General features: G+C 45.8%; 3 protein-coding genes; 1 reads left to right on the top strand and 2 right to left on the bottom strand.

Annotated features, from left to right (window-relative positions):
- Positions 1-18,600: 18,600 nt before the first annotated feature.
- Positions 18,601-20,899, bottom strand: CNAG_05202 (SET domain-containing protein 6). XM_012193391.1 has 8 exons: positions 20,492-20,899; positions 20,253-20,433; positions 20,122-20,202; positions 20,009-20,070; positions 19,618-19,950; positions 19,296-19,555; positions 19,048-19,243; positions 18,601-18,970 (listed from the first exon to the last, which is right to left on the bottom strand). Exons 1-8 carry the CDS (start codon positions 20,645-20,647, stop codon positions 18,752-18,754), a joined length of 1,488 nt encoding a protein of 495 aa, XP_012048781.1. The 5' UTR covers positions 20,648-20,899; the 3' UTR covers positions 18,601-18,751.
- A 132-nt stretch (positions 20,900-21,031) lies between these two features.
- CNAG_05201 (DNA mismatch repair protein MSH4) lies at positions 21,032-25,797 on the top strand. XM_012193150.1 has 37 exons: positions 21,032-21,082; positions 21,174-21,382; positions 21,438-21,487; positions 21,537-21,551; positions 21,620-21,635; positions 21,696-21,902; positions 21,968-22,040; positions 22,090-22,196; positions 22,268-22,354; positions 22,420-22,491; positions 22,543-22,581; positions 22,635-22,696; positions 22,761-22,787; positions 22,849-23,001; positions 23,061-23,106; positions 23,154-23,306; positions 23,366-23,383; positions 23,425-23,548; positions 23,606-23,630; positions 23,679-23,778; positions 23,823-23,848; positions 23,910-23,955; positions 24,003-24,014; positions 24,075-24,103; positions 24,159-24,226; positions 24,281-24,328; positions 24,384-24,452; positions 24,514-24,578; positions 24,630-24,692; positions 24,730-24,767; positions 24,816-24,890; positions 24,940-25,010; positions 25,064-25,082; positions 25,136-25,226; positions 25,284-25,376; positions 25,426-25,481; positions 25,533-25,797. The coding sequence occupies exons 2-37, from the start codon at positions 21,175-21,177 to the stop codon at positions 25,692-25,694; spliced, it is 2,613 nt and encodes an 870-aa protein (XP_012048540.1). The 5' UTR covers positions 21,032-21,082; position 21,174; the 3' UTR covers positions 25,695-25,797.
- CNAG_05200 (pyridoxal kinase) overlaps positions 25,632-26,384 on the bottom strand; it is a 1,770-nt gene continuing 1,017 nt past the window's right edge. Inside the window, exon 5 of the mRNA XM_012193390.1 lies at positions 25,632-26,384. This exon is cut by the window's right edge and continues 125 nt beyond it. Within this exon, the coding sequence (XP_012048780.1) occupies positions 25,780-26,384 (605 nt within the window). The 3' untranslated portion in view covers positions 25,632-25,779.

The following is a 26,384-nucleotide window of genomic DNA, read 5'->3' as shown; positions in this document are numbered from 1 at the left end:
AAAGAGCGTACGTAGCGTCACCGTTGCCATCATCGGCTGGAGGAAGGGTCTGGGCTAACGTGAGATACGCCGAGGTAGCGTCGCCCGCTGTCAGTTCGGTCTCCAAATGATGGACTTTGGGTGTCGAAGTGCGCGTACGAGTGGGGCACTTGGGATGTTGGTGACCCAGCTTGCGACAATCATAACAACGATTCTCCTTTCGAAAAACCTCCCGAATGTAACAGCCCGCAGGCGAGAGGTAGTAAGGCAGGGCGTGAGCGGGTGTAAGTGCATAGCACTATACTCATGTATTCCCTATGCATGTATTTCATATGCATGTATTTTTTATGCATGCATTTTCATGTATGAGCTGTACAAAGTATTCAGCTATATTTGTGGTGTATGTATTAAGTCAGGTGATGTGTCATTTAATGTGTGTGATTTTACTTTTGACACACAGTTGGTACTTAGAGAATTTTTGTCATAGTTTGTTGTAGTTCTTCAATACTCAATCCACATGTATTACAACCAGTGCATGTTTTGCTAGACAACTACAACAAATATACACAACCACACTCAGTGAGACACCCAGTGTCTACAGCGGGGTCATGATAGTACGAAATCGGGTGGGGCAGTTGTATGTTATCGGAGGTGGTCTTAGTGGTGGGTCTAGAGGACTGGGAAGCCGTGTGTTCATGTTGGATATGGTCGACATGATTACTGATCAAGGTGCGGAGACGGTCTAGGTCGTCGACATGGAACTCCGGTTCACCAACCAGACGGAGGAAAAGACCCTCCGGGCAGCTTGCACGGTAAAGGTCGGCAATCTGTGAGTCACTGGGGTAACGACTCGTGCCGAAAAGATGACTACGGTGTAGGATGACCGCATTATCAAAGGTTCGCCAGGCCTCAGGAGAGACCTCACGGAAAGAGAGACGAAAGAGAGTGCGCGAGATGCGAAACTCCCAGTGAGCAGGCATAGCCTTGGCCTTGAAGGCAGCGGACCATGCCTCCCACGTCATCGTTCCGTCGGTCTCCATGCGGCGACTGTCCTGCTCAACCCAGCCGACAAGACCAGCGCACTCAATCGAGTTGTTCGCAAGCTCGATAACCGTCATCCGGCGTTTCTCTTCCACCTCCACGTCGTCAGAGGGGGTCAGAAGTGCGTGCGTGCGCAAGACCTGTTGAAGCCGACACAGGTGGGTAAGTACACCGTCTGCATCACCGAGAGGACCCTGGAAGCGGGGTAGGTCCGCGGCTTTGGGGAGAGGGAGGCCCCGAGGATTGTACCGATCCTTAGTGGTCGATTGTTTCTGTTGTTTGAGGAGTGCCTCTGTGAGGAGGGCGAGCGTGTCGTCGTGCTTTTTGGCGCGGTCGACGAGGCACTCCAACAGGGTGGCCGTGGATAAGTCTTGAGGTGAGTCGTCGGCCTTTGTAGATTTTGGCGGCATATTCGATATGTAGTAAAGCTAGTTTCGAAAAAAGTGTGGGCACAGTACGTGTCACACTGCGTTCGAGGGCGTTCGAGAAATGGTGGGCGTTCGAGAATGCGTCGAGAAAAACGTTGTGGGAGTTATAGTTTGACTATGGGAAGCGAAACTAGCAAAGGTTGGATGCATATGTTTCGCTAAGTAAAAAGGAAAACTATAACTATGTACCAGCAAATATATATATATATGTATATGTATATATGTGTGGGAAAGGAAACAAACAGAAACCTATGGAAGAAAAGAAAGAAAGGCGCCACAGGGGCAGAAAGACAGCGCTACAGATCGTGGTGAAGTCCCTTCCTGCACCTCAGTAGTAACTGCCAGTCCTATGCATGAGAATAAAATAAATAACATGTCATGCATAGGACGGAAGCCTGCCAAAGCCCGATGCCGCGTTTCGGCATCAAACTGGACACAGCCCGATGCCGCGTTTCGGCAATCAAACTGGGCACAGCCCGGTGTCGCGTTTCGGCAATCACACAGCCCGGTGCCGCGCTTCGGCATCAATTCTCACCAGCCAACATCATCCTATGCATAGGAATAAATCCTACCATATGTTGAGAACGAGTGGTGGTGAGGGCTCTGCACTTACAGGAGAAGAGAGGTAAGGCTTGAGAAGACTGGCATGAAACGAGGTGAAAGTGCCAGAGGGAGCATCAGGGAGGGCCAAAGTGTAGACTGAGCGAGCAGAGTGAGCAGCCAGCACTTTATAAGGACCTTGGAAACGAGGGAAGAACTTAGCAGCACGGAACTCCCCATCACCAGACTTAAACTCTTTGAGTCTATTGTGAGTGTCCAACCAGACCCAATCGCCAACCTTGTAAATGATCTCAGCACGTCAGTGGCGGTTAGCTTGGATGGCCATGCGATGCTTAGCCAAGACCAGGTTGTCGTGAGCGTCGGCCAGGAAGAGATCCTGTTGAGCAGCAGCAGCAGTCCAGTCAGCATGAGTAGGGACGGACTCGCGAGAGAAGGGGGGCGGGCGGGCAATGCCAGGAAGTGTGCGGAGGCGGCGGCCAAAGACGAGCTGGATTGGAGAGTACCCTGTAGAGCGACAGACAGTATTGTTCATAGCCTGAGAAATACGAGGAAGGAACTTAGCCCATGAAGTACCCTGTCTGTTAACCCAACTCCGCCACAGTTGTCCAACTGTCTTGTTTGATCTCTCTGAAGTCCCATCAGTTTGCGGATGAAAAGCAGTTGGCATCTTCAACCGGACACCCTGTTCAGCCCAAAGGGTTGTCCAAAAACGAGAGGTGAAGAGTGCGTCGCGATCCGAGGTGATGGAGAGCGGTAAGCCATAGCGAGAGACCCAACAGTTCCAGAAGAGGAGGGCGAGGTCGCGAGCATTGAGGGTGGTGGAGCATGGGACAAGCTCGATGAAGCCAGTTAACCGATCGGTGATGGTGAGAAGATAGTCGTGACCGCCAGCGCTGGGTAAAGGACCAACAAAATCCATAGCGATGTCATCGAATTTGTCGCGAGGAACCGGCAACAGATGCAGAGGACCGACAGGTTTCTTGGTGGATGCGTTTGCCTGTTGACATGAGTGGCAAGCGCGGACGAACTCACGAACATCTCTGACCAAGCCTTCCCAGAAGTAACCTTCACGCAGTACCTCAACAGTTTTCTCAATGCCCAAGTGTGCTGCAGTGCCTTCATGTGCTTGATGCATAAGGTCCTCACGAAGAGTGTCGATGTCAGGGATGCAGAGGCGGTCATCGAGAAGGAGGAGAGTATGAGTGTCATGGGAGATGGTAGAGACACCAGGAGCTGTGGTAGGATCAGCGAGCCAGTCCTTGAAGAGAGTCTCACGGTCATAGCCCTGGGCAATGGTACAAATAATCTCGGGAGCCAGTGTAGGAGTAAAGGAGACCACGGGTGCGAGAATACAATTGTCTTGATCAGGCAAGGCTGGGTCAGTGGGCAGGCGAGTGTCGGAGCCAATGTGTCACGAAAGATGGTCGGCTAGCACATTATGTTCACCCTTGATATACTCGATGCAAACGTCGAAGTCCTTGAGGATGTCCAGCCAGCATATCTGGCGAGAGGACAAGTTGCGTTGACCTAAGAACCATTTGAGCATAAAATGATCAGTGAAAGCATAGACAGGAATACCATAAAGGAATGGGCACCAGTGATCGAGCGAATGGACAATGGCCAGGAGTTCACGCTCATGTGTGGAGTAGTTGCGCTGTGCCGAGTTGAACGAGCGAGAGTCATAAGCAACAGGCTGAGCATTCTCCTTCATAGTACCGACGCCGATCCAAGCTCCCATGCCAATGTTGGAAGCGTCCGTGGTGAGGAAGACCTTCAGAGTACCAGCCTTGACAGCATCATAATCGATTGTAGTCAAGCAAGGAACAGTACTCACGGCGCTATGCAAAGCATCAAATGCTACCTGTTCTGTGGGTCCAAAGTTCCATCTCCAACCCTGCCAGGACTCCGGCAAGCGGCCCTTATGCTCCTTCAAGTGCTTGTAGTATGCTTTCTCGGCAGCGGTATTGGGAGGGAGGCAAGCATGCAAGACCGAAGCGTGAGTGGCAAGGCTGGGTATGAACTCACGGAGATAGTTCAATAGTCCAAGAAACGAGTGTAGAGCCTTCGGGGTAGTGGGATGCAGAAACTGTTCAATGCGTGCGATCTTGGTGGGGTCAGGAAGAATCTGACCCGGACAGATGATGTGACCAAGGAAGGAGGTTTCGGTGAGGTAGAACTGCGACTTTTCACAAGAACAGTGCAAGCCACTACGATGCAGAGCTTCGAGGACACTCACACAATTCCGATAGAGATCCTTTGCATCCTTGCCCCAGATAATGATATCATCCACATACACCTCGCAACATTCTCCAGCAAGTCCTTGTAATGCTTCGTTGATGCGGCACTGTTGGGCAGCAGGTGCATTCCGAATACCCTGAGGCATGACGACCCATTCCAGCAACCCAAGCTGTCACGAGCCTGCACAAAGTAGAAGAAATAAGAGATCATAGGAGAGAGTTACATAATGAAGGAAAGCAAGATTGTTTCAGATAAGAAGGTCCAGCTGGACCTCCGAGAAAAGAACTGGACCTCCAGCTGGACCTCCAGCTGGACCTCCAGCTGGGCCTCAAGGGATATAAATAGATTTCTGTAGAAGTATATAAAGGGGAGCTCTGTCCTCGATCTTGATCTTCTTCCCCTCAAAGATCAATATTTCATAAGTTACTTTGCGAAAGGTCCTCGAGCTCCCAGTGCTCACTCTCGTCTTACCTTGCACCACCTTCGATATAAACTTACTCCACTAGTATATAAGCTTGCCTGATCTTCCCAAGCGAATATACCTCCGTCCTATACCATACACCAACAGACAAGTGTCAAGAGGTATATCATACATATATCTCATTGCTTAGTTAAACTACGGCTTTCTATCTCGTCTCCAAGGCCGGACCTTGTTGGGGACGAGTCGTAACACAAGCAGTGTTGTAATAGCCGTCTTGTGGATGTCTTCATCCTTCATCAATGTCTGGAAGAAGGCATCTTTACAATCGAGCTTCGCAAAGAGTGTAAGAGGTTAGCCTCTGACCCATCTACCTTCTGTCAATTCTTGTCACCATTTTTATTCTCATGCATCACCAAGGTGTATTAACACCTTGGTTACATGCATTATTCTCCTTTCCCATGCATCACCAGGCTGCCCCCTTCACCCTGGTGCATGTCTCTTTACTTGGTTTCGATATTCCTGTCTTGACACAGTGTATCACTGTTTATTATTTCCTTGTTTCATGTGTGTTTGCATGCGCCTTTTACAAGTCGCATTTCGGAGCTTTATTATCCTTTTGTTCCTGTCCCTTTCTCTACCCTTTTTCGCCACAAACCTCGGGTGTTTATCGGAGTTTGGCGCGACTGGTTTTGGAGAGCAAAGGCAAAGTACAAGAAAGAGGCATCACACAATGGTTCTCCTTTATCTCTTCACCATTGTTGTGTTCTACCTCTTCTTCTCTTTCGACTCCTTGTCTTAAGTGTCCTTTGCCTTCTCTCTGTAAGCAGTGCTCTCCATCAGCCAGTTTCATGCCACCCAGACTGACCCTGATTAGTCCGCATCAGTCTACACTTCGCTCTCTTTCTACTTAGTTGCTGATAGGACATAATCAGGTAAGCTCTGGCTTCATCTCACTATGGTTCTCCTTTATCTCTTCACCATTGTTGTGTTCTACCTCTTCTTCTCTTTCGACTCCTTGTCTTAAGTGTCCTTTGCCTTCTCTCTTCCGCATCAGTCTACACTTCGCTCTCTTTCTACTTAGTTGCTGATAGGACATAATCAGCGTATGCATATTGGGATCTTGTTTGCTTCTTGTCCAGCCTGAAGTCCACATCCTAAAGCCTCACCAGTCCGAACCAGTCCCACACCTCTATCACCTCGCTCCCTCTAGTCACTCAGTGAAGGTCTTATTCATCAGGACCTTACAAAGAGGTTGCCACGCCGGGCGGCATGGTGTAAGATGTCTTGGATGTTGCCCATAGGATACATGTCGGGGACAGTCTGGTTGTTCAGAGCGCGAAAGTTGCAGATGAGACAATGCTGACCGTTTGGTTTTTTGACAAGAAAAGCAGGCGACGCCCAAGGAGAACTAGAGTAGCGAAGACGGCCTGCATTTAAATGTTCAGCAATCATCTCACGAAAGCGAGGCAGGAGAGTTTCGGGGACTCGGTAGGGTGCTGCATGGGCGGGAGTTGTGTTAGGTTTCAAGATGATCTCGAACCTAACTCCACTTTTGGTCTTGGTAACACTGGGGAAATCGGCTACATCACCCAGCTTATTGCAAAATACCTCTGCAAATTCGGACTTGAGTTGAGCAATAATGTCGGCATAGGAGGCAGTTTCGGCCGCACCCAGGGAGACAGAATTTGGTGGTGTAATTGCCGAAAGTTTGGTGGACCTTAACGCTGAAGGCTGAGGCACAGCAGGAGTGGGAGAAACTTTTGCAGCATGGGAAACTTGAGAATGATGTGTGGGAACAGTGACATCATTGACCATGGGAACTTTCCCAGAACTGTCCAAAAGACGACGAAGAAGAGGGCTTTGTTCGAGTAGACCATAGCGCTTGCAGAAGTTGAGACCCAATATCCCATCATATGTACCGTTTAATGCCATGACAACTCCATCGACCATAAAATTTGCATTTCGGACCCTAAAGCTGCCACCAGTAACATCCCTCACCACCGGACTGGGTTTCCCACCAGCCAACCGCACTGTACGCTCCACCGCATCCTTGCGGACCTTCCAACCTAGCTTAGCTACCACTGACGGATTGAAGAAGGATGTACCGGCACCTGTGTCGAGGAGGAAGCGAAGAGGATGGGGAGGGGCAGCAGAGGTACGTCCGTCAGTGGCAGCAGAGATTTGGATGACTAGGGGAGGATGAAAAAGGGTGTACAGGTCAGGCTCCGCATCCAGGTGCATCCCGAGGTTGGGGTGGTCAGCAAGCTGGCTGGTGAGTTCTTGGATCAGAACTTCATGGCTGTCAACCAGGCGAGCAAAAGAGCATGCAGAAGAACGACAGTTGGGACATGTCTTGTAGCCATGGCCAACTTGACAGCAGTCGTTACAACGGTTTTCCTTGGTGAAAACCTTGCGAATATATTTTCCAGCCGGGGAGAGGTAATAGGGGAGCGGAGTTTTGGCGTCATGGTAGTGACTGACTGGGTGGGCGAGAGTAGATGAATTGGGCATGGCAGCGGACACTTTGCCATGAGAAACTGTGGGTGTGTCATGCTTGTCGGCCATATACTTGCTGACCTCCAACTCTAGCAGCATTCGAATCTCATGCAAGCTACCTGATTTATATGCCCACTTCGTCTTGACACGAGGGTATAGGCTGTCAGGGCAAGCTGCGCAGTAGACTAAAGTCATTTGAGCATCCCTAGGATACCTATCAGTGCCCATGAGGTTGTGGCGATGTTGAGTAGCTTGAGCATCGAAGGCAGCCCAGTCGTGAGCAGTGGCAAACTGAAGACAGTGTAAGGACCTTTGCTCAGAGACAGCCCATTCTAATGGCAGCACAGCATCCTTGAACACTGCAACCCACGCATCCCAGTTTGACTCGCCATCTGTCTCCATCATCTGACCTACATTATCCACCCATGCCAACAATCCAGCACATTCTACTGAGTTATTGGTGACCTCTAGGATAGACACACATCTGTTTTCCTCCCGCTGAGGATCGTCCAGGGGGGTGAGGAGGGAATAGGTGTGGAGGAGGTTGTGCAGATGATCAGCATGGCGAAGCACGGCGGATGCGTCATTGAGGGGACCAGTGAAGACTGGGACATGAGAGGCTTTGGGAAGGACAATACCTCGAGGTGGTAACCATGTGTGATGACTGTTGTGGCTTGTGGAACCGGTGTGGACTGTAAAGCTTGTTGCTGTTGACTGACCACTTCGGACAGGTATATAATGGCATTCTGCATTTGCATGAGGGATGAAGCTTTGAAGTCGTCTTCAACCCCAACAGGGTTTGGGTCCTCAGATAGAGGTGCGTCTTTTTGCGTTTGACCTTTGGGAGGCATTGTAGGTGTTTGAGCGTTTGCATTTGAGCGTTTGAGCGTTTGAGTGTTTGATGTGCATTGTTTTGAAAAAAGTGTAGACATTGGGTGTCTCACTGAGTGTTGTTGTGTATATTTGTTGTAGTTGTCTAGCAAAACATGCACTGGTTGTAATACATGTGGATTGAGTATTGAAGAACTACAACAAACTATGACAAAAATTCTCTAAGTACTAACTGTGTGTCAAAAGTAAAATCACACACATTAAATGACACATCACCTGACTTAATACATACACAACAAATATAGCTGAATACTTTGTACAGCTCATACATGAAAACGCATGCATGGAAAATGCATGCATAAAAAATACATGCATATGAAATACATGCATAGGGAATACAGTGCTATGCACTTACATATGTACACAAAGCTATCCTGCTTATTCAGCCTCTGTCCTGGATTGGCAATTGCCACCCATCTGATTACTCAGCCTCCACTCTGATTGCCAATTACACATTCTTCTAGAACTAGGAACAACACAGCCTTCAGGCACCAGGCACAAGGGTCCCCTTAATAGATTGGATCATTCATTCCAACATGGACATACCCAAAATTCCATGGTCATCTCCTTAAGCCTTACCTGTCGTTGTCTAGGTTCCATCAAACATCACCAGTAACCCACCAACATGACACTGGATGTCACCGTATTCTCCAAATCCTGGATGATCAAGTGTATCGCAGTCATAGGCAACTCCAGGTAGTACTCAGCAGCGATGGTCCTAATGGCCAATGGCAGAATCTCGACAACTTGCATACATACGATGGTTTCCAGGCCTTATATAATGAATATATAGGTGACAACGAACTGGCCTTGTGAGTCCCCTTCCTGTTTGCTCCTGTTTTCTTTGGCATACATGTCTGGGGGACTGCTTGCATCTCTCTGTGGGTTTTTTGGCCATTATTGGTTTTTTTTCCCTGGCTTGTGCTCAGCAAGACTAAATTAACAGGATTTTCTCACAGAGTGTTCTCCTGCCCAGTCCCTCCAATGTGGATGGATTTGGAAAGTAACGTGTTCAACAGGGGGTGCTGACAGTTGTAATAGACCTTGAGAAGGTTTGTTCACTACAGCTGAATATGTTACTGGGTTGAGTCAGTGTTGAAGTTCAGTGTGCATGGCAAGAGAGAACAGCAAACGGTCTACGGATGTGCATGTATGACATTATCTGGGCAGGAGTTAACAATCGTTCTACGCACAGACAACCAAGGACTGTATAGAAGGGACTCTTCCATGAGGATGGGAAAGAAGGAAGAGTTGTTGTAGATCTACAGCTTTATACCTTGGGTGTCTGGGACAGTGCTTGGGAAAAATAAGAGAAATAAAATAATAATAAATGAGGAAACTATAAGGATAGAAAACTATGGACTATAGACTCGGCCAGTTGAGATGAACTTGTGAAAAGGTGGAAGGCAATTGAGTATGAAGGATTTGATTCTGAAATGTGACGAACAAGAACTGGTTATGACCCAAATATCCAGCCACATGGGAAAACCTCTGAAACACAGCCTCCAACTTTGGCCTTATGTAACAGTTAAATCCTTCGATGCATGGAGCCTTTCATCCCCCACTAAGTCTGAATTTTTTTGCCACAAGGTCAAATTTCTGGGTCATGTGATCTCTGCCCATTGCATTGGCCCAGACCCTGCCAAACTCTGAACCATCGCTTCCTGGCTGCTCCCCCATCCGTCAAAGACCTGTGCTCGTTTCTAGGCCTCCTGCAATACCTTCGAAAATTCATACCTGGCCTAGCTACACACACATGCACCCTTACTGCCCTTCTCCTGCTGACTCCAGCCACCAAGAAAGCCTGGGAGAAACAACAGCACACACTCTGGAAGGGCCAGTCCCCCAAGGATGTTGTAGGCACAGGTGTGCCTCACTGCATTCGGTTGGCATTCAGGAAGGATAAGCATTCATGGTAGCATTTGAGGAAGCATTTGAGGGCGTTTGAGAGTGTTCGAGGTCTGGTTATAGTTATAGTTGTCTAATGGATGCGAAACTAGCAATGGGTGTATGCATATGTTTCGCTTGGAAAGAGAAAACTATAACTATGTACCAGATCTACATATATATATGAATGTATGAAGAAACAGGCAGAAGTCCATCAAAAAAAGAGGGCAGAGATCCAGCAAAGTCCGCCACCGCATTTTGGCAGCAATTGCCAGTCCTATGCATGAGAATAAAAATATCATGGGTAGGACAAAGGCTGGACAGAGCCTGATGCCACATTTTGGTGTAGTCTGAAAGACGCATTTCAGCATCAAATCTCACCTACCAACATTGTCCTATGCATGGAAATAAATCCTACCATATGGTAAGAACAAGTGGTGGTAAGGGCTCTGCACTTACAGCCTAGAAAAGAGCGCAGGTCTTTGACAGATTGGGGGAGTGGCCAGGAAGTGATGGTTCAGAGTTTGGCAGGGTCTGAGCTGATGCATTTGGCAGAAAAATCATGTGACCCAGGAATTTGACCTTGTGGCAAAAAAATTCAGACTTAGTGGGGGAGCACACTAACACCAACTTATGTAAAGCAGTCAACACTGCTCATAAATGCTTGTCAAGGTCTGTAGCATCCACAGCCCAGACAATAATGTTGTCTACATAGGCCTCACATGAATCCCCTGTAGAGTTGTCTAGAGAGTGCTTGAGCACACTGTGTCAATTGCCAGAGATGTCTAAGTTGCATAGAAAACTATTCTACAAATCCTTTGTCTTATTTGTTTCAATATTGTAGGTGCTCTAGCTTATGTAATTTAATCTCCCCTTCTTCCCATGCCTCCACTAACATTTCCCATGCCTCCAGATCCAGGTTGGATCAATTACACAGCCTGGTGATGCATAAGAAAGAAGAATAATGCATGTAACCAAGGTGATAATACAGCTTGGTGATGCATGAGAAATAAAAATGGTGACAAGAATTGACAGAAGGTAGATGGGTCAGAGGCTAACCTCTTACATGAGGATGAGGAGCCAACACTTTCGATGCTCAGAAAGGTATGGTTGCTGGAAAAATCACTTGAGGGTGGTGTGGTCTGTCATGATATGTACTGGAAGGCCAAGAAGAAGTGGGCGCCATTCCTTGAGGGCATGGATGATAGGCAGAGTTCTTTCTCATGGACTGGATAGTTTCATTCAGCAGAGGTGAGACAGCAGGAGTCATAGGTGATAGGCTGAGCTTGATCAGGGGATGGACCTGTACCTAACCATGCACCTATGCCAGTGTTACTTGCATCGGTGAAAAGGTAAAGGTTTATTTGGCCAGTGAGAACAGCATCATGTGAAAGAGGGGACAGACCTGTGATTCGCGCCAACATGTCCTTCAAGTCCTCAAATGCCCGTTGCGCTGACGTCGTCCAGTTCCAAATCCAACTGAGTGCTTCAAGTCTCTCCACCGGGCTCCCTTTCGCAAGTTGACGCTTACACAATTCATACGCTTTTTCTGCTGACTTATTGGGAGGAAGGAGCGCAGTAAGAACGGCTGTCTTGGTGGCAATTTGGGGGATGAACTTCCGTAGATATTGCAGAAGGCCGAGGAATGAACGCAAATCTTTCACTGAACCGGGTGACGGCCACGCACGCAACACCTCTACTTTCTTGGGGTCTGGGCCGATGTGATTGGGGGAAATGACGTGGCCAAGAAATGTGACTGAGTCGACGAAAAACTGTGATTTGCTGGGAGAGCATACAAAACCACCCTTACGTAACGCTGTCAGAACCGCGCGGATATTGATGGCTAAGTCAGAGTCAGATTCACCCCAGATGATGATGTCATCAACATAGGCCTCACAGCAGACACTGATGAGATTTCACAAAGCTTCATTCAAATGACATTGTTGTGTTGCAGGAGAATTACATGCACCTTGCAGCATCACAACCCACTCATACAAGCCCCACGGAGTGCAAATGGCAGTCTTTTTGATATCTGGCTCATGCATCAGGGTCTGGAAGAAAGCATCAGTGCAGTCGAGTTTGGCGAATACATGACTGTGGGCAGCATGCTGAAGGATGTTGTCAATAATGGGAACTGGTGTATGATCCTTGACAGTGACACTGTTGAGGCCCTGGAAATCGCAGAGGAATCGAAATTTTCCATTCTCTTTCTTGATAAGGAATGCTGGGGCTGCCCAAGGAGAACTGGAGGGGCGAAGGCGGCCAGCTGCACAGTGCTTTTCGATTTCTTGATGGAGGGTTTCATGCCAGGCTAACAGAACCTGAAAACCAGCCTTGGCAATGGGTGTTGGTGACAGAATGGGAGACTGAGAATTAAATGATACTTCGGACCCAGAGGCATGGCGTAGAATGGCGTTGCCGCATAAATTGTTTCACCAATTGATACATCCACTAGGTACTCCTGCTCTATCACTGGCCCTGCTCGATTATCTGCCATCTTCGTCCCCACCGGTGGGACAGGGGTCCCCCTCAAGCCAAGCTGCACTGCATACTCCCGGTCGATGATGTTAATGCCTGTGCCAGAATCAACTAAGGCGGTAGCAGGGCCATTGTTAGCCTGAACGCGGCAAGTGACCATGAGGAGAGGTACTGACCCTGCTAGGGCAGTTGCGCCATCCTGGACAAGTTGGTCAGCAATGGGATCGACTGAGAATATGCTGGGAGCATCGAGGCTGTCATCACCAGCGAGGGAGATCAGGTTTGTAGTGGGGGCAGAAGGGGAATGCAGAAGGGGGGAGGAGGGGGGGTGGGTCAGGCAGATGAGCCAGTGGTGGCTGTTCTGGTGGCAGGAGAAACATGCATTGATGCTACCAAGGAAGGTGCAAGCAGCCTTGCCAGTGTCACCCAAAGGCAAATGCTTGGTTGGGTCTAGCCACTTGAGCTGTTGTGGCATGTAGCCCTTAGGTGCCTGAGGCATGACCTGGACCTGGGTGATCACTGGAGTAGGTGAGCATGGGGTGGCAGGCTGATTGTTGTTAAATGGATGGCAGTTGCAAGTCACATTTTGGAGAAAACATGCTTCCAACATAGCATCATCGATGAGGTTGATCATGATGATGTGTAAGTTCACTGGTTTTACTGTAAGGACTGTCAGACCATGCACCTTGAGAGCAGCCTTAGTGTGATGGGTGACCAAGCCATCAACACCATCAAGCATGCATCAGTACACATCGATGTCACCAAGGGGATCCTCAAAATTGCAGAGAAGGGTTTGATGGGAGATAAGAAGGTGGAAAAAGGTGTCAAAGGCAGTTGGTGTGGTGTCCAAGCAGCAGAGAAGCATGAACTTATGGCAGAGTTTCTGTTCCCAGCCTCTGGTCAAGAGGTGAGTTTTGAGCAACGTCTTCCACTCATCCCATGAAACCGCATGCTTCCCATACAGCTCCAACCATGTGGTGAACCGGCTGCTGGTGTAGGCACTGTGGGTTCCTCACTGCATTTGGACAGTGTTCATTGAGTGTTCAAGAGGAGATGAGGTTTGAGAAAGCATTTGAGGAGAGCATTCATAGAGGTGTATAATAGTTATAGTTGTCTAATGGATGCAAACTAGCACTCGAGTATGCATTAAGTTTATTAAGTGAAAGGAAAACTATAACTATGTACCAATATATATATGTATATGTATATATGTATGAATAAAGAACCAAACAGAAGCCCATTGAAAAAAGGAGGCGGAGATCCAGTGAAGTCCACTGCCATGCTTCAGCAGCAATTGCCAGTCCTATGCATGAGAATAAAATAAATAAAATGTCATGCATAGGACAAAAGCCAGCCAAAGCCTGATGTCATGTTTCAGCTACAAGCTGGGTACAGTCCAGTGCTGGGTTTTAGCATCAATTCTCACCAGCCAACACCATCCTATGTGCAGGAATAAATCTTACCATATGGTGAGAACAAGTGGTGGTGAGGGCTCTGCACTTACACTGTAACTGGGTGGATAGACATGGTACCTCTTGGGTTAAATAGCTTTCTCATGTTTCCCAAGCCATGAATAATACTGTCAGACATTCTACAGGTTTCTCTCTGACACAACTGGTCTTTGGTTGCTGACTATGTACCTTTCCTAGCCTCACCTGGCCTCCCTCCTTCATCCAGGCTTCTCTTCCTATGTGGGCTGAATGGACTCTCACTGCCGATTGCACTGATCTCTTGCTCGCCAATGCTCACAATAACCTTCTTGTAGCTAAACATCACATGGTTGTACAGGCCAACTGCCGCTGCCGCCCTGAAACTGCCTATAATGTTGGTGATTGGGTTTGGTTAGATACATGAAATTGGTTGAAGGAATTCCATGCTGGAGATGGAGAATATCGCACTGCTAAGTTCTTCCCCCTCTTTCAGGGGCCCTACCAAGTGCAAGAAGCTAATCCTAATCCTACTCTCTCAGTGTACTACCTTCATATGAACAACAAAACTTACCCCAAATTCCATGGCCATCTTCTCAAACCCTACCTTTCCTCTCCACATTTCCACCAGACCTCTCCTATTACCCAACATGCTGGTCCCAACATCGCACCGCCCTGTGGTGACCAACACTGCCACCTCCTGCAAACCCTGGATGATTGGAGGAATTGTGGCCATAGGCAACTTCAGGTAGTAATATCAGATGATAGCCTGAATGGTCAGTGGTGGAACCTCAATGATCTGCGGACCTATGAAGGTTTCCAGGCTCTCTATGATGAGTATATGGGCGAAGATGAGTTGGCCTTGTGAGTCCCCTTGGTGTTATCTCTTTCTGTTTCCCCTTCAGAGTAGTTTTTCGGGGCTGCTGGTGTTTCTCTGTGGGTTTTTTGGCCATTATTGGTTTTTTTCCCTGGCTTGTGCTCAGCAAGACTAAATTAACAGGACTTTCTCACAGACTGTTCTCCTGCCCAGTCCCTCCAACATGGATGGATTTGGAAAGTAACATGTTGATAGGGGGCACTGGCAGTCCCTGCAGCTTGGTGAACAATCGTTATTTTTGACTTTATTCCCTCCTTTCCAATTTTAAGTTTCTTTTTGCTTTCCCTTTTAATCTTCCTTTCATTTCTAGGTCCTGTTGAGCCTCCCCACTGGATCGCCTCTGGATGGGAGAGAGTGTAAGTGCAGAGCCCTCACCACCACTCGTTCTCACTGATGGTAGGATTTATTCCTATGCATAGTATGATGTTGGCTGGTGAGAATTGATGCCAAAACATGGCACCAGGCTGTACCCAGCCTGCAGCCAAAATGCAACATCAGGCTTTGACTGGCTTTTGTCCTATGCTTGACATTTTATTTATTTTATTCTCATGCATAGGACTGGCAATTGCTGCCGAGGCATGGCAATGGACTTTGCCATGATCTCCATGGTGCTGTTCATTCAGCCTCTGTGGTGCCTTTTCTTTCCTTCTTTCTATGGGCTTCTGTTTGTTTCTCTTCCCATGCATATATACATATATACATATATACATATATACATATATACATATATACATATATACATATATACATATATACATATATACATATATACATATATACATATATATTTGCAGGTACATAGTTATAGTTTTCCTTTTACTTAGCAAAACATATGCATTCAACCTGTGTGAGTTTCATGTATCCAGATACAACTATAACTTTCACCATGCCCATCTTGAATGCTTCTGAACACCTTCTAGACCTGTACCATGAACCCCATCTTCATTGAATGCTCTCCAGACGCAGTGAGGCTTCCTAGTGCCTGCATTCTGGGTATGATGTCTGTGCTGACAGGTTGCAGCTTGATCTAGGTTCTTCATCTTCTTCATCCAATCCTTGTTCATTCTGGCCCTCATCATCTTCACTATTATCTAACATCTGTCATTCAACTTTGCTCTCTTCCAACTTATGCATCAGCTCAAACTTGTTGCCAGTATGATCATACAAAATCAATACCAAATGTGAAGCATTGGTTGCTGCTTGAGTGATGTTGTATTCTCTGCACTTCAGTAAAATGACAGAGGCATGAAAAGCTGAACTGAGGATATGACACTGCTGAAATCAGAAAATATCAGTATCTCTTCACAAATGCTAACACTATTCATACTCATGTGATTCTTGGACAACACAGCAATCTCAGACATATCACTCTACTGTACTTCACCATGAATTATCATATTTTATATCACAACCAATACATATACAGCTACATGAATCTAGGAGGTGCCTGATGGGCCCGGAGTGCATGCATGAGAGGCATTTGGCTCTGTCTCATTACATCTGGCCTGAGCAGTATGCCTATGTTCCCTCCAAGCCTCCTCTTCCTCCACTTTCCTTACAGCAAGCTCCTCAGCATGTTCTTCCTGATATAATGGGTCAAAGAGTTGACCCTCAGGGTACCTCTGCTTCTTCTTACTCCCCTGAGTAGCTTTGTCAAGTGCCTGGGCAGCCTTGACTCTTGCCAACTCTTCCTCCAGAAGCTCATTCCTTGCCATCAGCTGCTCATTGGCCTTTTCAAGCTTAAACATGGCTGTGAACAGGTCGACTTTCCCTTGTTGGATTGTGCAATTGTTCGCATGAAGGATGCGGAGGTTGCGAGGGTAAGGAGGTCCTCAGTGGCAGCTTGGGGGGGAGGAGTGGCCAGCGCTTGCTCCTCAGCTTCCATGATGGCAGGGTCAAGAGGAAACAGGCCTAATTTCCTCCAAGCTCCTCAAATTTGACATGAGGTTGCTGTCTCCCACCACACCCTCTGGCACCAGCCCCAAAACATCCCCTTGGCCACCCCTCTAAAAGGGAGCTACCAAGCTGGTATTCATCCAGTTGATGATGGTACACTGCCTTGAGGGCATTGAAGAAGTCAACATCAAGATGTTGGAATGTGCCACTCATCTTCACAGGAAGAAGGATCACAACAATGTTCCTAGCCCAACATGCTTCAAGGAAATCCACTTTGGTGTGTGATTCGGCACCATCGAGGATGAGTAGTCACTGTTCATGACCTCCACTAGCAATATCATGAGTACAGGGGTCAAAGGCATCTTCAAACCATTTCAACATCACATAGCTGTTGATCCAGCCTGAGTCAGTGTTGATAGCAAGCTGGTGCACCATCCTGTCACCCTTTTCCCCCACCTTGAACCAACTTTCTTGCAGTTGTGCACCTTGATAGATGATGAGAGGAGGAACTGGGTCTGAGTCAATGCCGATGCAAGCCACAGATGTGATGTGTTTGTTTGATTGTGGCACAGCTTGGCCATTCTTTGGATGGGTATGAGGCGCAACTCTCCACACCCTTCTAGAGTTCGAGAGTTTGAAAGCAACTTCATCCATGTTGAAGATAAGGTGGGGGGTGTAGAGACCAGTATCATACACATCTTTGACCTGTGAAAAGCATCTAAATAGTCTCAGCAAACACTAAGAGATACATACAAGGTGGAAGAAAGCTCTGCGTGTCTCAGGAATGTCTGCTTGTCGATGTCTGAGTTCTTGATAAGAGAAAAAATGCGAATGTATGATATTGCAATGTCGCTGGATGAACTGTGAGCCGCATTTGATGCCTAATTTCCCATCATAGACTGCTTCTGCAAGTTCAACGACGTGTCTTGGTGTCAAGAGGGTGCCTCACCCAGCATATTCATTGATTTTTTTGACCAATTCCTCTTCCTGCATGATAGAGAGGTGTCGAGGGGCCAAGGCCATATGGGACGAGTGCACACTGGCGTGACAGTTGTAGAGGGATGATTTTAAGACCCTGTATAAATCTGCGACTTTCTGATAGCTTTCAAGGGGGTTATTTATCTTGTGCTCAAGTACAAGGATCATAGAATCAGCCATTGTGGAGATATAGATGTAAATACATGGTGATATACAGTAGAGTGATATGTCCAAGATTGCCATGTCATCTGAGAATCATGTGAGTATGAGTAGTATTGTTTTAATTCAGTATAACCAGTTTGTTTCTAAGTTTATCAATTTGATTCATTACATTCACCATATTAGTTCAATTCAATTTGTTGGTTTTCATTTATTGGTTTGATTTGAGTTTGAATTTGATTTGATTTTGATTTGATTTTAATCTTATGGGGTATATTACAGTGCAGCATATTAAATCAAACTGCTCTGTGTCTCATAGTGGTAAACTGCCAATACATGTTAGCAAATTCAACCATTCTTCTGTGGACCATGAAAAGCTGCCCCAAGGAGCAAGCTCAAACACCAAATGTTCTGCCTGTTATTGGGTTAGCAGTCAAAGCCTACATAATAAAGGCATTCAAAAACTTTATTAGCATGGTGATAAGTCAAACTCATTATTGTTGGAAGCAATTCCCCTTATTCATGATGCAGATTAGATTAGATTAGAAAAGGTTGCTTGCTTGCAACTTCACTGTTGCTTTTGCAAGTCATATCAAAGACAGTGGAAAGTGTCCATAGTGTTTCTATTCAGTTTGAAGAGTATACAAAGTGTACTTTATGCTTCATGGGCATTTGAAATCCCTTCAAAACTGGCAGTCGATTTGGGACGATTTTGTCATTGCCAGACTGATCAGTTGTAATCAGAAAAAGGTCTAGCAAGGTGACTTGAGATCTTTTTACATGTTTCTCAAATTCTGCTGATGACAAGGGTGAGTTAGATTTCTTAACTGAAATGTAATAAATTGTTGCTGACTCAATTCATCACTTCAATACCTATATCACAACTCCAATGAATAGCTAACTCCCAGCCCCAATCTAACATTCAGTTCTTGCCAGTATAGATATATATTTCCCTTTGTCCTACAAGTAACACACTTCATCAATACATAACACTTCAATGCATTCTCTTCCCTTTGCCCATCAAAGTGCTATTGTTCTTCCGCTTCTGGGAGGACTTTTGTCCTGCTGTAGCTTGTGCTATTTTCCTTCTGGTCAAGTACAGAATCCTCTTTTCCCCTAGCCTAACAACAGCAGCAGACTCATTTCTTCCCAAAAATGTCACTGGGTTATTGCCATCCCCATGATATGAATTCCTCACTACTTTGAGGTCATGCTAAAAAATGAAGACAAATTATTACCAGTAGCAATCAGTAAGCATGCTGTGATATTATGACAATGACATTGACTTACATCTATGTTTTCCTTATACTGGGCCAGCCTTTGATTAATAATTTCATGCAGAACACCAGCCACTGCTTCATCAATTATAGCACGTGGTATTCTGCCCTTCTTGTGTGCCTTATTCCAATCTAAGTCATAAAGTAGTAAACGGATGAATGAGATCAATCCATCATCAATATCATGTGAGAAGCTCAGAGGGAATATACTAATCATGGTTACTAAGGAAAGCAATCCGATATAAAATGCAGATCACTCACTCCTCTTGCCCTTCATCAAGCCACCAATCAATGCGATCTTGCAGGGTTGCCTTCATATGCATCCCACCCAACTTTGTGGCCACACACCCCACAATGAGATCCCCTTGAAGCAACACCTCGTCTCCAGGATTCCCATAAGGCCATGAACCTAATTCAGTCTCGTTGAGTAAGTCTAGCATATCTGATGGCAAAGGCAGAACATCAATATGACCATATTTGCGAAGGAGTTCAGAGTTGGGAGGGGAATCATAGGTGTTGTACTGTAGCCAGATCATATTAGTATCTGATCAATCCAAACCTTAGCATAATGAAGATGGCCTACTATTTGTTCCGATTGTTTTACTAATTGAATAGACTTCATTACAACCCCCTCATTAAAGCCTTCATTAGTGTCTTCATCAATATACAGATGGGCGTTATCCTTCCCCCAGGCAGCGTTCAGCATATCGGCGAAGGGAATCATGACAACCACCTCCTCCTCCTCTTCGCCATCACCTTCCATTTCACTATTACTATCTGATCTAGTTTGTGACTGTGATCGTCCAAAGCGATGTAGAGGTACAGTGAAGGAACGAGAAAGAATCCTAGATCCTTGAATGTGGAAGGCGTCTATAGTTATATGGGGTGAATCTATAGGAAATAGATCAGGATGGGCCTGATGGTCCGTTACGTGTTTGAGTATGATCAGTTTAGCGTCTGAGAGATGAACTAACTTTGATAAAAGGTGCCAATACGCTAGTATACTCAGCTTCTGCGTCCTCTCTCCCAATACGATCTATGTAAATGATGTTAGTATCACAATAATGTCGTGAGAAGTCAGGCGTACCTGCGATATCTGTCCCTGCTAACTGTTCTCTCTGTTGTTCGGTCCAGAACATTGGGGTCTCAAACGTCACAGGCATATTTGCTGACAAGGGTCAGACCCAATGGCAGATGGTATTTCCGAAACAGACTGACCAAGATATCCTGCCCAGCGACTTTTTGATCCTTTAATAGTTTCCCACATCAACACTAGTATGAGTTGTGCCCATCCTTTATTGAGCTGATCCCACTCCGAAGCATCGAGATGATCTTTCAGATCCGAAGTATAAGGCGACAAAATGAGGTCGTCAGGTATATGAAACAAAGGAGTTCCTTCCTGTAGTGACACATTCAGTTGTGTTTCCTCTGCAATCCATATCCTAAGACAATCCTACCTCGATGTCTTTGACAGCTACAGCACCATACCCCATACCTGCAACAGAAACAATGTCTATTAATTCTGCGTTATACCATCCTCCAAATTCCTTGAACCATGTTAAGAATTTTTGACGCTCGAAGGCCCCGGCCTGTACAGGATCTTGCGAGGTCATTTGTATTTCACTTGGAGCCACGAAGGTGCTACGTGATGGAAAATGAAATGATCCCACTTCACAATGGCAAATTGAACTGTCAACGGCCGAGAATCACTGCGACCTTTTTTGCTTCGACCTTTTTTACTTCTTCTCACGCGCTCGAATTGAGAGACGATCTGGGAAGTGGAGAATCGGATTATGCTGCCCAGTGTGAAGAGATGTTGTAATAAGAGACCGATTGGTCAGCGACTGACAGACGAGTGAGCGAACGAACAACAAATAAATTGACTAAAAAATAAATTGACCAGACAAAAGCACTTTTTAGGGAGTATATGGTCACGTGATTGTGCACGTACCTCGTTCGGTCGGCCGTCGGGCGCAAATGAACAATCCTTCCTTCCTATGCGATCAGATCAGTATTTCACTGGAATAAGCAACAATTGCCACCGCCCCGTTCGTCCAACCTACGTTTACCCCTTGTTACCCTAACTAAATTGGGCAAGAGCTATAAAGTTGTCACTGACCTATTCAATCATACAACCAGAATGCCCTTCTCCCCTCAACTGCGCACAATAGCTCCAGAGAAAATCAAGGCAGTCGTCTCTCCTAACGCGATCTCAGCGTTTACACAGACGCGTCGTCGTTCGGGGGATGTCTCTGCTAAACTCCACCCCACAGCAAGGCCTTCTACTAGAGCTTCTACTCGCATTGAAGATGTCCCTTCCCATGTTGTTGCTTTGCTTCAAAGCAAAGGTAAACTTTCTTGACCCATTTTACTCACTTTGTTTCGCTAAGCCAAGCTGCTCAGGTCATGGAGTTGAAATTGGTATAGCTGCAATATGCTTATTGACTGGTCAGGTGAGCTGTGCAGGTATTTCGTAATACAAGTCTAATACAAGTAAAACAGACTGTCATTACCCAAGTGAGTAGTTGCTCCACTACTGCAACCTTCATATGAGTTACGAACTTGATTGCTTACTCGATTAATAGTTTGCTGACAATGCCAGTCAGTCCATCGCCATGGAAGAAGTCTGAAGCAATGTCATGCCTTAGCTGATCTTTTCAGGCTTCAACAAGACTGTACAGCATCTTTACTCCCATCCACCTAACACAATCATTGTACCAGATGCCATGTTACAGAATGGACCTGCGGAAGCCAGATACGGTAACCAGGGGGATATCAACGTGAAGGAACACCTCATGAGTAGGCTAGAAGATGAATATGAGATTGAATGTATTGGTGTGGACCGCAGCCATTGGAATCGAGAAATTGGTATGTCACTGTATTATCGTTCTTTTGCATAAGGCCGGTCTTCCTTATTTGTCCTCAATTGTCAGGCCGTGATTTTCTCGAGGACTTGGCAGTTGATGACGAACTCAAAGCATCTACCCTGATGGCTATTGAAAACAAGTGATGTATCAAAAGCACTCATGCTCACTGAAGACTGATGATCCAACAGGTTCTATGCCCTATGTGCTCTTTCTGGATTGTTCAGATATTTACAGGTATGGAGAAACATTGAATTTTCGGAGCGCAGTCTGAGGATGAAATATGTGGTCTCTGAAGGTACGGTGCTATCTTCTGCCCACAACAATGCGACTCCTTGTGCTCATCATGTTCACCAAAATATTTTGTAGGGACGATGTTCATTGATATCGAAACTGCCAAAAACCTGGAGCTCGTGCGCAATAACCTCACAAATAAGGCGGCCCATACATTGTACTGTGAGTAAAACTTTACATCTATGGGTATCCATTCCTAGTTTAATGTGCTCTGATGCGGTCGGTAGCCGTTTTGAACCATTGTCATACTCCCATGGGGATGCGACTTCTTAGGACATGCATACTCCAGCCAAGCAATGGTACAGTTGTGATTCCACTAAAATCTTCTGCTCATGTTTAGCATCTGGAAGTTCTTAGTAATATAGAAGAAAGGCTTGATGCAGTTCAGGGTATGCAGGCCAGTAACTGTGTCAGAAATATGCAATATGCTAATGAGCAACAGAACTTGTGACAGTGCAAGCGAAGCTCACAGCTTTGAGGTCAAAGTTATCTATAGTGTCTAATGTGTGTACTATCACTCAATGGTCATCCTCATACTTCATTATTTGCGAGCTGATGTATTGATTAGTTGGATTTGGAGTCCATTGTTGCCCAGGCAAGTTGATGGGCTTGATGCTCGATACCACTTGGGCTTTTATGGCTAATCTGGGTGTTAGATTTCACATCAAGATCTATCACAAACAGATGTGACTATAACTGATCGCAGGATATCTCTGCTGCTCAACCTTGTGGACTACTTGCAGGCAGTCAAACTGGTCAATGTCGAGCTTGCGGAAGGACACTCTAAATTGCTTGGCATGATTGCTACAGTATGTGACCATTATCTACTGTTTTGGGTTAAACTCAAAGGTCTTAATTACTTTATAAGTGCCTTTCAGACAAACAACTTGGCAAATTATTTTGCATTGTCAACAGTGAGTGAAATAGGACACTTCTGCCTGCAATACTTAGAGTGGATCAGACTGTCTTTCCAAAGATTCGACAACCTTGAGGAAAAATGGAAAACACCAAAATGCCAGAATTGCTCGGCTATTTGCTGTGAAAGCAGGCTTTGCACCTCTGCTGGATGTTGCTAGGCAAACCTACCAGGAGAATCTTCAGGACATCTATGACCGTAAGTCTAAAATAAACAAGCCCATACATACAGGGTGCTTTTCTCAGCCCTCTATATAGTGCAATCAGAAGTCAATGGTGAGTGTCACGACTGTTACGTCACTAAAATAGCCCTGAAGGAAAATATGGCTTGAATTGCCAAGTTGAGAGTGTGGGAGGTACATTTCAATTTAGTATACCGTCAGGACAACCTGAAAGCCTGCTACCATCTGAATTTATTGGTATTGAAAAGGCTAAGCATAAGTGCATCACTAGTATGGAATGGATAAACGTATTTTATAACTGATTTGATCTTGTCAGGATTCGGTTCACAAATCAAGAGCTTGTATGGCTACATTCATGGCTGGACCCATTTTTGACCATGCGCGCTTAGCTTAAACGGTGTGCGAAACTGTCTCAATCCCATCAAGAGGTTCTGTTGATCAGTGGACAAACTATCAACGATCTTATCAAGCAAGTGAAGGAGAACTTGGGTGGGTGATGTATTGCGTCAACCAGCTGCTGACAAACATATAAGGTGGACTGTATCATTGTGCTGAAGCTGTATATTGCTACCTACAATATCTCAGGTCTCAAATGTTTTTTTATCTGATACAATATACAGATTGCAAGCCTTGACATGATTGCAAGCTTTGCCTTTAGTGCCCTCAGTAAGCCACCGTGTTGACAATGAGTATGATGCTGATCCTCTCTCAAGACAGCAACTACAGTGAGTTATTAATGATTGCAAATCATCTACTAGATGAATAACTGGGCTAAATGGCCTCAGTTCGTCCAGATTTCAAGGATACTCTAGCAGTACATAAGGCTCTGCATCTATCCTGACTAAAACTGACCAGAAGGACATTTGTAGATTCATGGTGGCCGCCATCCGATTTTGGACAATTTACTTAGTGCTGGTGGTTGTATACCAAACAACGTGTGAGTATCTAAACAGTTGGTTTCTTCTTTTACTTATCTCACATAATAACTAAGTTATGCTGCAAGAGGTTCTGCCACTTTTCAAGTCATTCAAGGCCCTAAGTTTGTCACTTTCTTTTTTCTCAATCATTACTTTCTGATGGTGCTTTACTTCTAGTATGTCTGGCAAAAGCACTTATCTGAAGCAGGTAGGGCTTTTGACTGTACAGGCTATGATTGGCTGCTTGTGAGCTGAAGATATTAAAATCATATAAAGCAATTAGCTAAGCCTCTCTCTTCACTCTTAGTGTACCTGCAGAGTATGCATGCTTTATATTGCATGATGCTCTTTTGAGTCGTTTATCAAATGACGGTAAGGAATGGGCAAATGCTACATGATGACTCCATCAGCTCAAAGTTGTAGATTCAATGGAGAAATGTCTGTCAACTTTTGCCTCAGAAATGGCTGCATCAGCCATGATATTGGGTGAGTCATGGCTCATTGGTAGACTGCTCATAATTAGGACTCGCAAGCCCTAGGTCACTTATCCTCATAGATGAAGTGAGTGGTATACCGGCCGCGGACTAAGCCATTGACAGCATTCCCAAGCTGGGCAGGGGTACTTCAGGTCTAGAAGGCATGGGATTGTCTCATGCCATAGCTGAATCGCTCATTAAGAGGCATGTAAGTTACTCTATTTGGCAGACTCTTTCGTTTGCTCAAAATACAGCAGTCTTTCGTCTTTTTTGCAACTCATTTTCAAGACCTTGCAGTTATTCTCGGGAATCTGCCTGGAGTTGGAAAGTCAGTCAAGACTGACATATTTATCTGTTAGACACTGATGAACACATCACAAGACTACACCTCAAGGTCCAGGTAACAAGCACTATTCATTCTACATGGGGTCCACAATTACTTATCTGAACCAGCAATGCAGTGTAAAAACCCTTTCACCAACAGAATTTGGCACTACTTTTGCCTACAAAGTTGCTGAGGGTGCGGCCCCAATGGAGCACTATGGTTGGTGCTTTGTTTGCATATACACGGAATTTCTTCATCCGACTAAAAAAACTACAGGCCTCGAGATAGCTAAACTAGCCGCCCTTCCTTCAACAGTTTTGCAAAGAGCATCAGAGATTGCAGCTCAACTGAGTGAATTGGAAGAACAGGGTAAGGCATGGGTATTTTAAATGAGTTTGACACCAATCTGCATATACAGGCAGGCGGTCCAACTTGGCCAACACTAGCATGCGACGTCGAAAGATATTGTGGGAGGTAAGGTGTAAACAATTCATCCATGGGTAAACATCGCTCAAGGATATCTAGTTGAGGGCCAAGTTAAAACAGGTGCAAAGTAATTCGAGGCTTGATAATGAGACATTGGGAGAATTCCTTCAAAATCTTCAAGCTCAATGTTATCTGACTCTTCGGCAGTCCCTAGAGATGGCTCAAACAACAGCCAGTAATGGTAGTGAAACAGGACATTAACAATCATCTCATCAAAATCTAGGAGTTTCTGATCCGAACAATTCCAACATGTTTTATATGCTGCATAGGAAACAGATAAATGTAACTATTTTCCAAGTTGTTCAGATATGTGTGTCCAGTCAATTCTTTTTCCCGGCCATCCTTCTCCGCCATCCTGAATCAGTGCTCTTTCCTGCACCACTCTTAACTCTCGTAATCTCATCCTTCGGGCCTTTCTCTTGGGGTCTTTAGGATTCAAAGGTTTAAGAGCATCAAGCTCTGTATCGGAAGGTATAACTGAATCAGCAGGTAAAGGATCAGAGGGATGGTGCAGTGGCCGCGGTGTCGCAGTCCCAAAGACTTCTGTTTGAGCGAGTGAATGGACATGAGTTTGTAGAAGGATCTGTTGCACAGTCAACAACGCTTTTGAAACGGCCGAGCGAAGAGGTGAAAGGTTGGGGTTGGCTTCAGGATTCTTGAAATGAGCCAAAACCATGGCTGAGAAAAGGTCCCCAACTCCCGAGAAATAACCTCTGATGGTGGGAAGAGCAAAAGCGTATGTTTCCATTTGACCATCCAACCAGCTGCTGGCAAAGCAAACTAGAACCTCATCATCAGGGGCACCTGCTCCAACAGCATCATACCACGGTGGAAGAGGTTGGGGAAGTAAACGTGTGTACGAGGGAGGTGGAGCTGGCAAGGAAAGTGACT

This window comes from Cryptococcus neoformans, chromosome 4, assembly GCF_000149245.1.
Source record: "Cryptococcus neoformans var. grubii H99 chromosome 4, complete sequence".
In the NCBI taxonomy this organism is placed as follows: domain Eukaryota; kingdom Fungi; phylum Basidiomycota; class Tremellomycetes; order Tremellales; family Cryptococcaceae; genus Cryptococcus; species Cryptococcus neoformans.
This window is presented reverse-complemented; position numbering and strand designations above follow the sequence as displayed.